The 15,219-nt window shown below is 41.2% G+C and overlaps 1 protein-coding gene across 8 annotated transcripts in view; it reads right to left on the bottom strand.

Annotated features, from left to right (window-relative positions):
- Positions 1-15,219, bottom strand: part of GPHN (gephyrin) — a 582,839-nt gene that overhangs the window by 317,616 nt on the left and 250,004 nt on the right. For all 8 annotated transcript variants that reach the window (XM_077818687.1, XM_077818689.1, XM_077818688.1 and 5 more), the window contains exon 3: positions 4,522-4,579. In XM_077818687.1, the coding sequence (XP_077674813.1) occupies positions 4,522-4,579 (58 nt within the window). The remainder of the gene's footprint in view (positions 1-4,521; positions 4,580-15,219) is intronic.

The raw sequence follows: 15,219 nt of genomic DNA, 5'->3' as shown, positions 1-15,219 counted from the left end.
AGAACAGGGTCTTACGCTGGAGGATACAATTTGACTAAGACTTTCAAAAAACATATGGACATATCATTAGAGAAAATGGAGAGACTGTCCACAGTAGGTTGGAACACTAAAATAGCTGCCAGATGTACTTTGATCAAACTAACAGCTAAACTTTGGTGTTTCAGGTACAATAAGTAGTCCAGGATATGTTGAACTGAAGAATCAGACAGCAATACATCATACTGGTGAGACCAGATAAAAAAAACTGTCTCCATTTGGGGATGTATGTAGTTTTTGTAGAAGGCTTTCTACTATTTAGCAGGATCTCTTGAACCTATTTCAAGCAAGACTACTCTCTAGTATCTAGCCATGGAACATCTATGCAGATAAGTGAAGGGTTTGTATGCTTGATTGGAGTAGGTGGCCATGATCTTCGGAGATTAGTCCTAATGAAAGTGAAACTGCAGGTTTCACTGACAGCACTAGGAGAGTGGAGAACTAGTATTGATGGGCCCATGTTGGGCTATAAGTATTACTTTGGCCTGGTACTGTCTTATCTTTAGTAATACCCTGTGAATGAGTGGAATTGGTGGAAAAGTGTAAAGAAGCCTGCCTGACGATGGCAGTAAAAACGTGTCTGCCAGGGAATCCAGGCTGTGATCCTGTAGGGAACAGAACTGCTGACACCTTCTGTTGGTTCTTGTCACAAACAGGTCTATTTGGGGAAATCCCCACTGCTGGAAGATGTACCTGGCCACATCTGGACAAAGAGAGCACTTGTGGTGACTCAAACTATCTGCTCAGGTGGTCTGTTAGGTCATTTTGGAACCACAGCAGGTAAGAGGCTTCTAGATCTGTAGAGTTGGAAATACACACCTCCCAGAGCACAGTCACCCCTTGCTAAAGTGGAAAAGAGCGGGCTCCCCACTGCCTGTAGAGATAGAACATTGCTGCATTGTCTATGAGGCTGTTTCCCCTGATCTGCGATAAAAATATCTGGCATGCCAGTCGGATTCTTTCTGTTCCCTGACACTGATGTGCAAAGCTAAATTTGTCCCCAGTTTTCTTCTTCATTTTTCATAATTAGTATTGTTACTGAGAAACCCCCCTTCTTTTGCCCATCAGGGAGCAGGGATCACTCTATAAGGCTAGTAAAGGCCAATCTGATTAGTTTTTACCCTGTGGATTTAGTTCAGCAACATGTCAAGATAAATCATATATTTAAAACTATAGTTATTTTCCTTACCCTTAAAAGTCTGGGCTTTAATTTCACATTTAGGCAGGGAAAAGGGAGGATGAGAATTGGAATTTCTCCTCTGCACTACTGTGCATGAGAGGAGATTCCATTTCTTACCCTTGTGACACAGAGACTTATGGGTGCCAACTAGAAAAAGGTTCACTGTTCTTTCCAAACAACTCTTGTCTCAGACCTGACAAACTCACTACATCTAATATACCACTTTCATGGTATTTATCCACAGAGTGTAGCTTGCAAGGTCTTTACTGAAAGCTTGTAATGATTGTCAGATTTGTGTATGGGGAACAGTTAAGGCACAATATATGTAACTATATTGAAAATTATTCTCTTATGGTCTTGGAGTAAAAGTTAGTCACCGGAGACTGTTATGTCTGGAATGCATGCGATGAAGTGAGCTGTAGCTCATGAAAGCTTATGCTCAAATAAATTTGTTAGTCTCTAAGGTGCCACAAGTCCTCCTTTTATTTTTGTAGATACAGACTAACAGGGCTGCTACTCTGAAACCTGTTATGTCTTGGTGATGACCCATTCAAGCAGAAGGGAGTTATCACCCTCCCTGGCTTACCAATTATGTGATGTATTGTTCAATTGCCTAGCCTTCCCCCATCCCAGAACAGTCAATGGAAAATCATCAAAACACCTGCAAACAATCAAAACCACTTGGAGGTAAAAAAAAAAAAAAAAAAGGAACATTAGAGCAGACTAGGGATCACCCAATCTATGAATAAAGACAAAGGGCTGTTTCAGCATAACACAAAGCAGAGGGAGGGACTCTGGATCTATTCACTGATAGACAGCCTACTGAGCAGGGATGTTTTTTCATGAAAGACTGGAGCCTGGTTTCTCTGAAGCCAGCAAGCTGTGAACTTTGGGGGGAAAGCTACTTTATTAGGTAGGAAAGGTAAAAATTAATAAGTGTAGGCCCTAGTTCATGTCTTCTTATTTTGTTTTGTATTGTAATCACTTGTTTGTATTGTAATCACTTGTTTACATCACTCTCTCTTGTTTCTAGTGGAATCTCTACTCTTTCTTAAATAAACCTTCTTTTGTTTCTTTACAATTGCTGTGCGTTATACAGGAGCAATGATTTAAGGTAAATCTGGTAAAATGGGGTTACATTGCTTTTAGGATTTCTGTGAGTATTCAGTTTCAGGGGCTGGAAATCACAGGGTACTGATTCGAGGGGACTTGGGGACTGGGTCCATCTCTTGTTAACCTGCAAGGCAAAGAAAGGACTGGCATAGCCCAGAAAAGACTGCTTGAGTGGCTGAAAAGCTGGTGGTTTTAGGGAACCTACATCCAGTTACCTCAAGCAGGACTTCCTCATGCTGGAGGCAGGGGTAGCAAGGGGTGTCACAGACCCAGGTACTCTGAGAACCATCAAAACCCTTTGTATGTTTAATCACTTCTGGTTTTCTGTTCATCCTCTCTTCTTTCTCCTGTTTTCTCCTCCCATTGCCCTCTGTTCTCTGTCTCCTTTTACAGGAGGACTTCAGACAGAATAAACTCCCTCTCTTTACTGCAAGAACACTCTGGCTATGTCTACACTTGCAGAGTTTTTCTGCTGTCAGTTTCAATGGTGATAGTGAACCAGTGAAAGAAAAGCGCTGGTTTGTGTACTCACTCACTTCCACAGGCATCAGAGGGTGTTTACTTTTGCAGCACTTCCATCACCGATGAGACCAGCTCACTGAGTATAGCTATCTCACAGTGCAGCCCTCTCCATTTTGAGGATAGGTCTTGTGGGAAGGGGGCAGGGGGAGGTGAGGTGATTGCCGGGCATCCTGGGTCCCTGCACAGCCTCCTCTCCCCAAACACTGATCAGCTCCAATAGCTCAGCATTGCTGTAAACTGGGGACTGTTTGCTCCGTGGAGCAGGCATCGTCACCTGGCCAGATGTCACCTGGCACTTGCCAAGAAAAAAGGAAGGGGATTTTCAAAGTTCCCAGGGCTTTACAGGGGGAGGGGTGGATGTCTGTTTACCTGGCCTTAGAGCAGCAGAGCTCTGATGGAAGGATAAAAGGACAATATGTCTTGAGCTGGATAGGCTTTTGATCACCAAAAGAAAATAAAAAAGTTTATATATTTCTAGGCTTGACAGAATTCATTTTTTTATAATTGTGATGGATAATATCAGTATTTATTTTTAACCCTTTTTAAAGATTTTTATTTATTTAAATTTTCATAGTTTTGCAAAATTATAGGTTTTCAACTTTTTTTAGCAATTTAAATTTTCACAGTTGCAGGAAAAAATGGGGGGGGGGTCAGACAATAATTTAATGGCAGTAGATGTCAAGATTCCAAATTAAAGCTTTTATGACCATTAAAATACAAACTGTCAACATCACATGTCAAGTTATACAAAATATACAAAAGAAATATCCTTAAATCAAACTCTAATAAGTTCTCAAGCTGCATTTTTCTCACCTTTCCAATCTGTAAATTTTGATTATCAATGGAATTTTTTTTTTTTTTGGGTGTGTACATTGAAATCAAGGCTTACCAACATTTACTGATAAAAATCTAATCCTTCCAAGCCTACATATATCTAAAAAGTTAAAAAAATTAGGCCAACATTTTCAGAGTCAGATGTCAAAAGTTAGGCTCCAGAATCTGTAAACATAAATGGCGTGAATTATACAGGTGCTATTGCTAAGCATCAACACATCCTGCTAAAGTCAATGAGAGCTGAAAGTGCTCAGCACCTTTCAAAATCAGATCAGTTCTATTAAGGTGCCTAAATAGGGATTTAGGAACCTAACTTTAGGCAGTCATGTTTTAAAATTCTGGCCACAAACTATAAAGCCTGATTAAAACTGTTGTACAGTAAAATACCCCAATCAGTTTAAATACAGGTACCAAGTCAGAAATTAGAAGGGAAAAGCCTTATTGAGTCTTTTAGATTCTGTAAGGCTGATTAAAACCTTGTTTTTGCCCTGTGAAGCTATAGCCAGATGAATATAGCAAATATAATCTGTCATGCTCAGTGACAAAAAAGGACTTTAAAATGTATAAAAAGGACAAAAATTAAAATTAAAAACAGCATGAAAATAAAAATCAGAGACTGCTCCAGATGGTAGTCAGGTCATCTATTCAATATTAAAATTATTTTTTTACCATTTCCAGTATTTATCAGGTGGGGTATTAAGAGAAGGCCATACACACTCTGTGCATTCCAAAGCACAAAAGAAGGGAGGAGGGCTTTTTCATGTAACACCTTAAGAATGCTCCCAAGCAAAACACTGTCCACTTTCCAGTGTTGAAAGACAGTAGTAATACTGTACCTTGATTTCTTCAATTTCGTCTGGCACTATCTTGTATGCAGATATAGTCCCACCCAACCTGAAATTGGGAGAAGAAATTATTCTCATAACCAGTATCACAAAGCATGGAATGTTGTTCATGTTGTCACTGTTATTTCTTAGTATATTAGTTCTGAGTGTTAACTTGGTATTTGAGCAGTTCAGAAAATGTTTCTTTCATTAACCAAATAAAAACCTTTAAGTAGTTAAAATGAGCATCAGAAGCAAGATGTGCTTGGCCAGCCTGAGAGATAAGATCAATAGGAATATGCAGTTATTCAGCAAAGGGAAGTGCACATCATCATGGAGCAGATGCTTTGGGGTGTAAAAATAGCTAAATAGAATGGACAAGTAGAAGATCTAAGGCTATGTTTTAGTCACGGATAATTTTAGCAAAAGTCATGGACAGGTCATGGGCAGTAAACAAAAATTCACGGCCCGTGACCTGTCCATGACTTTTACTATATACCCCAGACTAAAACATGGGGGAAAAGGGGACAGCTGGGAAGGGACGGGACATGCCATGGGTGCTCAGGGGGTGGGGGCTGAGGGGCACCTGCAACCTCCAGCTCCTAGCTCCATGTGCTGCCTCTGCTCCGCCCCAAACCCCGGTTCTGCAGCTCCTATTGGCTGGGAACTGCGGCCAATGGGAGTGGTGGGGCGGTGTCTGTAGGCAGAGGCGACACATGGAGCTAGGAGCTGAGGGAGGGGAGATCCTGTAATCCTTCTGGGGAGCCCCTACCCCCAGGTAAGCACTGCTCCGCACCCGAATCCCCAGTCCTGAGCCTGTCCACACCAAAACTCCTGCTGCTGGGGGGGGTGGAGGGGCTCGAGACTGCCCCAGCAGCAGCCAGTGTGACTGGCTCAGGGGCTGCCTGAGCCGCTCAGGCGGTTCCTTGGCTAGGCACACCGGCTGCTGCAGAAGTCATGGAAAGTCATGGAATCCGTGATCTCTATGACAAACACGGAGCCTTACTAATTAGTAAGTTTCTTATAGGTATTGTGGAAGACATGGGTCTTCAGTAGGTACTGAAGAGCCTGATCCAAAGCCCTTTGAAGTCAACCGTTGGAAAGACTTGGACTTTGGATGGTATCCTATACAAAGAGAGAGGGTAGCGGCTTTATGGACCAACTCTGGAAGGGCATTCCATATACAGGGACCAACATGGAAGAAAGTGCAGAGATAATTGTGGAAGAAAGAGACAAACAGAACTACTCATTTCTCATAGACCATCAAGAACTATTGGATTGTAAAGCCTACAGAAGGTAAAAACTTCTGGCTGCTACAACTCTTGAGTTAGATTTGAAATAGCAAACAAATATCGAATATGCCGCAAAAAAAAAGCCCCTCAGCCATACACTCCTAAGGTAGCATTGTTTGATGATGGCACTTCCATGTTGATGTATATTACCAAATATGTAACGCAGCAGTAGAGATTCATTTTGATCCACATACCTAGCATACAATTCAGCAGTAAAGGAGTTATAGAAATTAATTTCATTTAAATTCCATGGTCACATAGTTACGTTTTTTTAATAGTTCACATTTTTAAAAATCCTCCAGAGTTTGAAATCTCCACTTAGAAAATTGGAAATTAAATTTCATCTCCTTAATGATTCTGTGATTTTTTATATAACTGCTTATTTGTGAAGTTTTAATAGATATACAAGTCATTGCCATGTAAATATTAAAAATGAAAAAATGAATAATTAAAAGACTGAACTTATCATTTTGTTTAGAGAAATATCATACAGTAATATAATCATAACATTTCTCTACCTTCCAATATTACAGAGTAACCCTCTTTATACCACCTGGCACATGTTGTTTTTGGTTATTTTATTAAACGGAATGAAACTATTGACTCTACACATATTTATCAAATCAGGGGTGTCAAGGTTCCTCCCCCACTCTGAACTCTAGGGTACAGATGTGGGGACCTGCATGAAAAACCTCCTAAGCTTATCTTTACCAGCTTAGGTCAAAACTTCCCCAAGGTACAAAATATTCCACCCGTTGTCCTTGGACTGGCCGCTACCACCACCAAACTAATACTGGTTACTGGGGAAGAGCTGTTTGGACGCGTCTTTCCCCCCAAAATACTTCCCAAAACCCTGCACCCCACTTCCTGGACAAGGTTTGGTAAAAAGCCTCACCAATTTGCCTAGGTGACTACAGACCCAGAACCTTGGATCTTAAGAACAATGAACAATCCTTCCAACACTTGCACCCCCCCTTTCCTGGGAAATGTTGGATAAAAAGCCTCACCAATTTGCATAGGTGACCACAGACCCAAACCCTTGGATCTGAGAACAATGAAAAAGCATTCAGTTTCTTACAAGAAGACTTTTAATAAAAATAGAAGTAAACAGAAATAAAGAAATCCCCCCTGTAAAATCAGGATGGTAGATATCTTACAGGGTAATTAGATTCAAAAACATAGAGAACCCCTCTAGGCAAAACCTTAAGTTACAAAAAAGATACACAGACAGAAATAGTTATTCTATTCAGCACAATTCTTTTCTCAGCCATTTAAAGAAATCATAATCTAACACATACCTAGCTAGATTACTTACTAAAAGTTCTAAGACTCCATTCCTGGTCTATCCCCTGCAGAAACCAGCATACAGACAGAGACACAGACCCTTTTGTTTCTCTCCCTCCTCCCAGCTTTTGAAAGTATCTTGTCTCCTCATTGGTCATTTTGGTCAGGTGCCAGCGAGGTTACCTTTAGCTTCTTAACCCTTTACAGGTGAGAGGAGCTTTCCCCTGGCCAGGAGGGATTTCAAAGGGGTTTACCCTTCCCTTTATATTTATGACAAGGGGTATCTATCAAATGTTAATATTCAAAAAAATTGTACAGGTGTGCTGTTTTTCAGAAGAAGATATTTTGAATAAATAGTAACCAAAGACCTGAGTATCTATTTGTCCTTTATTTTGTTAGGTACGTAATTGTTGTGGTATTTTTTTAAAACATGTCCACCACATATGTATAAAATCTTTTTTTCAACATAATTTCTCCAATATTTATCCTCATTCAGTCTCTATTTTTTAACTAGACTGGTGTGAGGTACCACTGAAAAAATATCTTAAAGAAATTTTATTTTATTACACTACAAACTAAGTTTGATGGTCCTCATTTCCAGATCAAAGCCCATTCCTCTGGCATTATTTGCCTATCCTAATTCTTTCCCACCATATCATGCATTGACTTTTTTTTAAAAAAAGGAAGTTGTCTGCAAAGATTAATATGTTGGTTTTAACTTGTGTGTTTCTTAATCAAAGCTTCTATTAAAAATATCATTCTGTATAAAAGATACTTTTTTAAAAAGTTGAGAAACATCATGCCTAAGTAGAAGGTACTGGTACAAGGGGAGAGCGAGCCAGTTATAGCTTTAGTTTCTAAATAAATTAGAAAAGTTTCTTTGTTAAACAGCTGGCCAACTGTATGTATTCTATGGCTCTCCCTACCCAAAACCCCTCGAGTAGCCTTTGTAAAGGATGTGTATTTTAAGACTGTATACTGCAAGACCTTACCGTCATTTACTGCTCCTGTTGAAGCAAGGGGACTAAGACTCGCAATAATAAGTACTGCGGCTGGTAGTATGCATTTGCAGGATTAGGTGTCTATTTTACAGGCACTGATATTCTCCCCCAAGGACATGCTACCATGGTTCTGTTCATATCATGAAGCACTATCACTGATAATGACAGTACAGCTCTGGGAATATAATTAATTAATATTCCCCCTGCTGGCTCTGCTGCAGAACAGAGCTAATTATTTTGCAGGTCCTACAGAAGTGAAACCCATTTAGAAAAAAATTTAATGACAAAGCACTGGAGAATTATCAAATATTTATACAGTTAAATTCTCACTCTCTTACTTGGCAGGGATGGTTTTTCTCTTTCAGCTAGAAAGATATACATCCAGTTAGAATATAATGAAATACAGCTTTAATTTATTATACATTTTGCTTTTTTAATAAAAAAAATTTTTTTAAACCAAACAAGATTTGGCTTATGTGTTCTGGCTTATACATCTCTCTACAAGCAGGTCACCTTTAAAACTGATATGTTGCATGTGGAGTGAAACTGCTTTGTGAAAAAGATGTAGGCTATGTCTACAGTAGGAAAAATTATCCCTATAATTGACACTGGTGCATGTTCACTGATGGTAGCAACAGTGGATACTGAGGCATAGACAGGACACAGGAATTTTCACCATCATGGTATTTAACTTATGAGCAGTTAGATGACATAGGGTATGTCTACACTGCAAAAAAAAAAGAAAAAGAAGAAAAAGCCCCACGGCAGTGAGTCTCAGAACCTAGAACAACCGATTTGGGCTCATGGGCCTTGCAGTGAGGGGCTAAAAATAGCAGTGTAGACATTTGGGCTCAAGCTGGAGCCTGGGCTCTGAAACCCAGTGAGTGGGGAGGGTTTCAGAGCTTGGGCTCCAGCCCGAGTGGGAACATCTACTATTATTTTTAGTTCCGTAGCAGGATCCCAAGTCAGTTTACCTGGGCTCTGAGACTCGCTGCTGGAGGTCTTATTTTGCAAGGTAGATACAAGGATAGTGGTAGAAATGCATCAGCCCTGTCTATGCTGCAGCTTCCACCACTGCTATCATCAGTAGAGCTTCACTGGTGGCGAACTGTGTGTCTGATTTTTGCCAATGACAATACAGTACACCAAGGGCTCTGATTCTCCACTACGCCTGAGCTTTGCTCAAGTATAGTTGAGGGAAAGTTGCAGGGAGTTGGCTGCCACATGATTAAGAACAACTCTGCCTTGGTATAAGTTAGAGCTGCACACAAAATGCGCTAATGTTACTTGGAGTAAAGTCCATGAGGGACTTTATGCCAGCTGAGGTGAGGTGTAGCAGAGCTCCATTCTGCCATGCTCTCTCCTCTGCATGTCCTACCCATGCCCTATCCCTGGAACCTCCCAATATATCCCCCCTCCTTCTCCTTACACCAGTGGTAATGGGAATAGGAGGAAACAGAGCCACTACTGTGAGATTTACATGAGTGGAAAGTTCCTCTGCACAGGGTGAAATCTTCACTATCCACCCCCTGAAACAAAGTGGCCTTAGCAGACCAGAGATTCCAGCCCTGAAACTTTCCTTACCATTCTCCCAGATCAAGTCAATAAATAACTCAGAATAATTGAATCAGTAGACTCAGGTGGATGAATTAAACTCTACCACTTTTATGTTAATGAATGTAACATGTTTTAAATAGAAATATTTTTATTTGTGTGGTGCAGTTTTGCAACTGGACTGTAAGTGTGTGCCTGGAACCACATAGTGTGGTGGAGACTGACTGACAGGGAACAAGGAAGAGTAGTTTTGATCATAATTCTGACTGGTGTATCTGAAATGGTTCCCAGAGAGAAAATGTGGAATTTCTCCACTAGATATGAGAATGGTTTCACTGCTAAACTGGTTTAGTTTTCTTCCTGTGCAATGAAAACTTTACAGACCCTGTGGATTTAATCCATTTTCCAAAGGACTGATCTGTGTTAATCAAAGCTATATGTGTCAAGGGCTAATCATTTTATCTTGGGCTATATGTGATAGGAAAATTAAATGCAAGACACAGACCAAATGTGAAAGGTGACAGTGATCCAAAGTTAGGATGACGTAATAGAAATTACTGTCAATTAGTTACCTCAGGAAAAAATACTGAATCATGAGACTGATCATGGACAACATTATTCATATTAAACAAAATGAAACCTCATATGCTTTTACTGTGTTCTTTCTTTTAGATAATTATCATACTTGGACCTTGCTAAGTTCAGAGTTCTGGACTGGTTTTCATTTTTTCCAGTGCCATTATAATGGATGGATTGACTGAATCACAAACATATCAATGCCTTCAATTATCAACATAAAGCACTTCCTCTTAGAGCTTGGAGCCTGCCAAGGCGCAGATATATCACAATGAACCAAAAAAAGGGCAAAACTGGGAAGAGTGAAGGGGATCATTTTGCCTAATATACATATATATTAAAACAGTGTCCTTGATAATACAGCACTTTCATGCATGCACAGTCATGAATGTAGGGCTGGGGCAAGGGATTCGTGTGTGGGAGGGAGTGCAGGGTGTGGGAGAAGGTGCAGTGTACAGGAAGGGCTCAGGGCAAAGGATTGGGGTGCAGGAGGGGGCTCAGGGCAGGGGGCTGGGGTGCAGGAAGGGGCGTGGAGTGTGGGAAGGGGCTCAGGGCAGGGGTTTGGCATGCAGGAGGGGTGCATGAGGGCATGCAGAGTGCGGGAGGGGGCTCAGGGCAGGGGGTTGGGGTGCAGGGAGGGGTGTGGGGTGCAGCTGGGGGTTGGGGTGCAGGGAGGGGGCTCAGGTGCAGGAGGAATGTAGAGTATGGGAGCACAGAGTACGGCTCAGGGCAGGGGGTTGGGTGCAGGGAGGGATGCAGAGTGCGGAAGGAGGCTCAGGGTGCGGGCTCCAGCCAGGCACCACTTACCTTGAGCAGTTCCAGGGTGGCAGTGGGGCTAAGGCAGACTCTCTGCCTGCCCTGGCCCTGTGCTGCTCCTGGAAGCCGCCGGCACCACAGGGGTAGAGGGGGGGCAGAGGGCTCCGTGCGCTGCCTTTGCCTGCAGGTACCTCCCCTGAAAGCTCCCATTGGGCGTGGTTCCCCGTTCCCTGCCAATGGGAGCTGCGGGGCTGGGGTGGTGCCTGCAACGCTTCCCCCCCTCGTCCCCCGGGGCCACAGAGACATGGTGCCAGTGGCTTCCATTAGCGGCACGGGGCCAGGGCAGGCAGGGAACCTTTGTCTTAGCCCCACTGCACCACGGGGCTGACAATCCTGCGGGCTGTAGTTTGCCCACACCTGGCATACACTATCACAAGCCAATTTATTTCCCAATCCCACAGTGCCATCCTTGGCACGACCTACCTGACACCACAATTAAACAGTTTTAAATTAAGTCGGAAGAAGAACCCCAGCATCACAAACAAACAAAGATACTTGATCCTATAAACGACTTGCAGCTCAGCCACAGAAGTCAAGATATTCTACACCTCATTCAGTTCAAAATGCTCCACCTTATGTACTGCTCCCCCATTCATCTATATCAGTGAGGCTTGATGGAAAACAATTATGATTTAGAATTCTATGGGACAAATATAATAGCAAAGCAATACAATTGATATGCTTACACCTATAACCATTATGGAATCAAATCATATAATGAAACACCAATGTCCCAGGGAGCCAAATTATTCTTATACAACTTAGAGTAAAAGAACTCAAAATCTCTCCTTCTCCTGAAATAATTGGGGGAAAGGAAGAAAAAGCAAAACACACAGAAAGAAAATGGATGCAGTTAGAAAAGGAAAGGGGAGAAACATGAAAAGAGTCATAGAGTACTATGTAAGAAAAAGAGAAAAAAGAGAGAAAGAAAGCATTTCCTCATGCATGTCTATCTGCCAACTCAAGCTAAAAATGCCCAGAACTGAGCTTCTAATGTTCCCTTCTCAACCCTTCCTGGTACCTTCTTTCTTGATCATATCACCACCACCTAGGCCTATCAACTGGGCAATATCTTTGACTCAGACCTCTCTCTCTAGGTCTTCACGTGCAGGCGATAGCTAAACATTACCAATTCTTTCTGCAAAACATCTCTAAGATATGACCTTTCCTATCCATCCACACAGCTAACACTCTGTCACACCTCTTGGATACTGCAACATCTTTCTCTCTGTGCCAAATACAAACTTGCTCTGCTCTTTTCCATTCAGAATGCTGCTGCAAAGATAATTTTCCTGGTCTGTTGCTTCAACCATAACCCCTCTATTTTAATCCCTCCACTGGGTCCCCTTTCTCTACTGCATCAAACATAAACTGCTTGTATTTACTTTCAAGGCCTTTCATAGTCTGCCCTTCCTGGAGGTGACTTTCTCCAGGTCTTCAGTAAGTCACATTGGGGGGTGGGGAATAGTGGAGGGATTTACTCTTTTACTGTACTGTAATGTATCTGTTATACAAATAGAGAAAGGATGTTGGTTTCCAGGAGTGTCTACTTGGCACCTTTCATCAGGGTAAAATTCACATATACAGAAAATTAAAAGAATATCACTAGCTACTCGCCCTTTCTTGAGTCCATTTTCACATAGAGTATGATTCAGTACTGGGCAAAACGCAGTACACAATTCTGTGGACACACTGACTTTGCTGCAAATGGGCAGAACCAATCATTAAAATTGCTGTGCACTTCACACAAGAGTAGTAAAAACCTGTCTATTCTGATCTGATAAGTGCTCTGAACAGCACGTTAAAGCAGAACTGAAATTGTTCGCTTTTATTGGTGTCAGTTTAGCTGTCCCAAACGGACAGCCCCACCATGTGAGAATTGGGGTGGGGGGGAGGGCTACACAATGTCACACACATAGATGAGGATGATTAAAATGTCAAGATGAGTGATAAGAAAACAGCATGTCTGAAGAACATGAAAAGCAAACCAAGACTGCACGTCAGCCCAAGAATCTGCATCTGATCTGAGGGAAACTGAAATATATGATTTTAAAGATTTCTCTGAAGTACCTTCTACTGACACTGCCAGCACAACCTCTGTCTGGCAGTGTATTTATATTTTTTAAAACACTAATATTCTGAAAATAAGCCAAAACGTGTCAGGATCTCTTTGTATACATCAAATTCTTTTCTGTGTAGTTTGCAAGTTAGAATTGTGATGGGTTTTCCCTGTCATTATCATCCTTTTCAAATATCATTTAGAAACACATTTATTCTTCTATGAAATACATATGCATTTTTAAACTTCTTAGGTGGCCTTGGACTGAGGCAGTGTTGTTTTGTTTTCATAATCTTAGCTCTGACCAAGTATGTCCTTTTATGCAGTTCTATGTTTAGGGAGTGTCATGAGAAGCTGAGCTATTGATTCATCTGTTAAACCTTAATAAATGAGTAATGCTGAATGCAATGTAGTGTTAAAATAACTGCATCCAGCTTGGCTGCTGTCATTTGCAGAAGTTTTCAGATGCCACTTAAATTAACATTAATCATTTCTCAGGCAGATCATGCTGTCTAAATGATGCTAAGGCTTTCACTGCTATCAGAAAGCTACATGTCATCAGTGAAATTGTGCTTTCCTCTTTTATTAAAAAAAAAAAAAAAATCACTCTGCTCATGTTTTTCCAGACCTATTTTACAATTACATTCATGCTATTTACCAAAAGGGAACTCTCTCTTTTGATGTATTAATAAACTATGCAGGCTATTAAAGACCTGAAATGTTATTGAAGAATGAACACGTGCTTGTAAACAAATCAGAGGACTGGGAATCAGCATTCTTAGGCTTTATTTCCAACTCTAACACTGGCTTGTGCAACCTTAGGCAAACTTCCTTAGCCAAATCTTCAAGTCTAGCTGAACCACACACAACGTAGGACTGAAGGGGATTAGGCAGCAAAGGTACCCTAAAGAAAGGAAACTGTGCTCTTCCCCAATCCTGGGGGCATAGATTAAAGCAGACTCAGCCTGATTTATTTTATGCAATCTTGTAAAGGCCACCTAGTAGCTGTTAAACCTTCCAGGAATTATCATAGCACATTGTTTTGGCCATGCCGCCTGAATATTGGAAGGTAGAGAGGTGGTATAGAACTCATATAGATGGCTATATGCCAAGCCGGAATTTCCCTATGCAAAGGGAATGAGCAGCTGCCCTGAGGTAAGGCAGCATTACATCCATTTTCAGTTGCAGGATGTATCAGATGCTAAGGATCTGTCCCTTAGCTTCACTCTAAGATGACTATAATTATTAGGGATGTGACAATTTTTTTTTCTAATTTTGAGTCCACATGAACATTTGGGGATCTAAAGTAGGTTAAGAAATTAAATGATTTGAAGTTCATGTTCTATCAGTTCCTGTCTGTTGCTGACAATAGCAGATAGAGTTAGCTAGAAAATATGATTTTTCCCTCATGAATTTTCATGGGAAAAATCATAATTCAAAAGTTTCTTGTTGAAAAAAATGGTTTTCCTTTGAAAACAATTGAAAATTAAGAAAGTGTGGAAAAACCTATATTTTCTCCCACCTTCCTACTGTTTTTCAACTTTAGATCATGGTAAAACAGTAACAAAGTGTGAAAATGGGTTCCCCCTCACTTTCTGACAGTTTTCCAACTGGAAAAAAATGCCAATATTACTTTATATTACTTTCTCTCACTTAAAGAGAAAGTTAAAAGTAAAAGATTCCCCACTTTTCTAAGGGAAAAAGAAAAAAAAGTTAAAACAGAAGAGATAGGTATTTTCCCAAAATTTCAAAATGGAATAGCTTAAAAGTACTGAAAAAAGTGATGTTCTCCCTCCCTTCAGAACGGGAAAGGAGCGTTTGATATCCTGCTCTTCCTTCCTCCCATAGGGAGAGGTCATAGGGACACCACCAACTCCACTTAGTTTCCTCTAACCCTAGAAACCTGTCCATTATACGTCTTTGACATCTTCTGCAGTGGTGGGGGGAGGCTGATGGCCAACCCTTCCCAACTTTGGGGTAAGAGGCTGCTCCCTCCCTAATCCTGTGTCCTTGGTAAAGATGTCAAGGAGGCCCATTGCCCTCCTCCTAATGCAAATAACAATGTATAGGGGGCAGATCGCCTTTGCTGCCCTGAATTTGGCAGCACCAGGACTAGGAATAACTCTTT

The sequence above is a fragment of the Eretmochelys imbricata genome, chromosome 6, assembly GCF_965152235.1.
Source record: "Eretmochelys imbricata isolate rEreImb1 chromosome 6, rEreImb1.hap1, whole genome shotgun sequence".
NCBI classification, from domain to species: domain Eukaryota; kingdom Metazoa; phylum Chordata; order Testudines; family Cheloniidae; genus Eretmochelys; species Eretmochelys imbricata.
The sequence above is the reverse complement of the archived record's forward strand: the minus strand, read 5'-3'. Positions and strand labels throughout refer to the sequence as shown.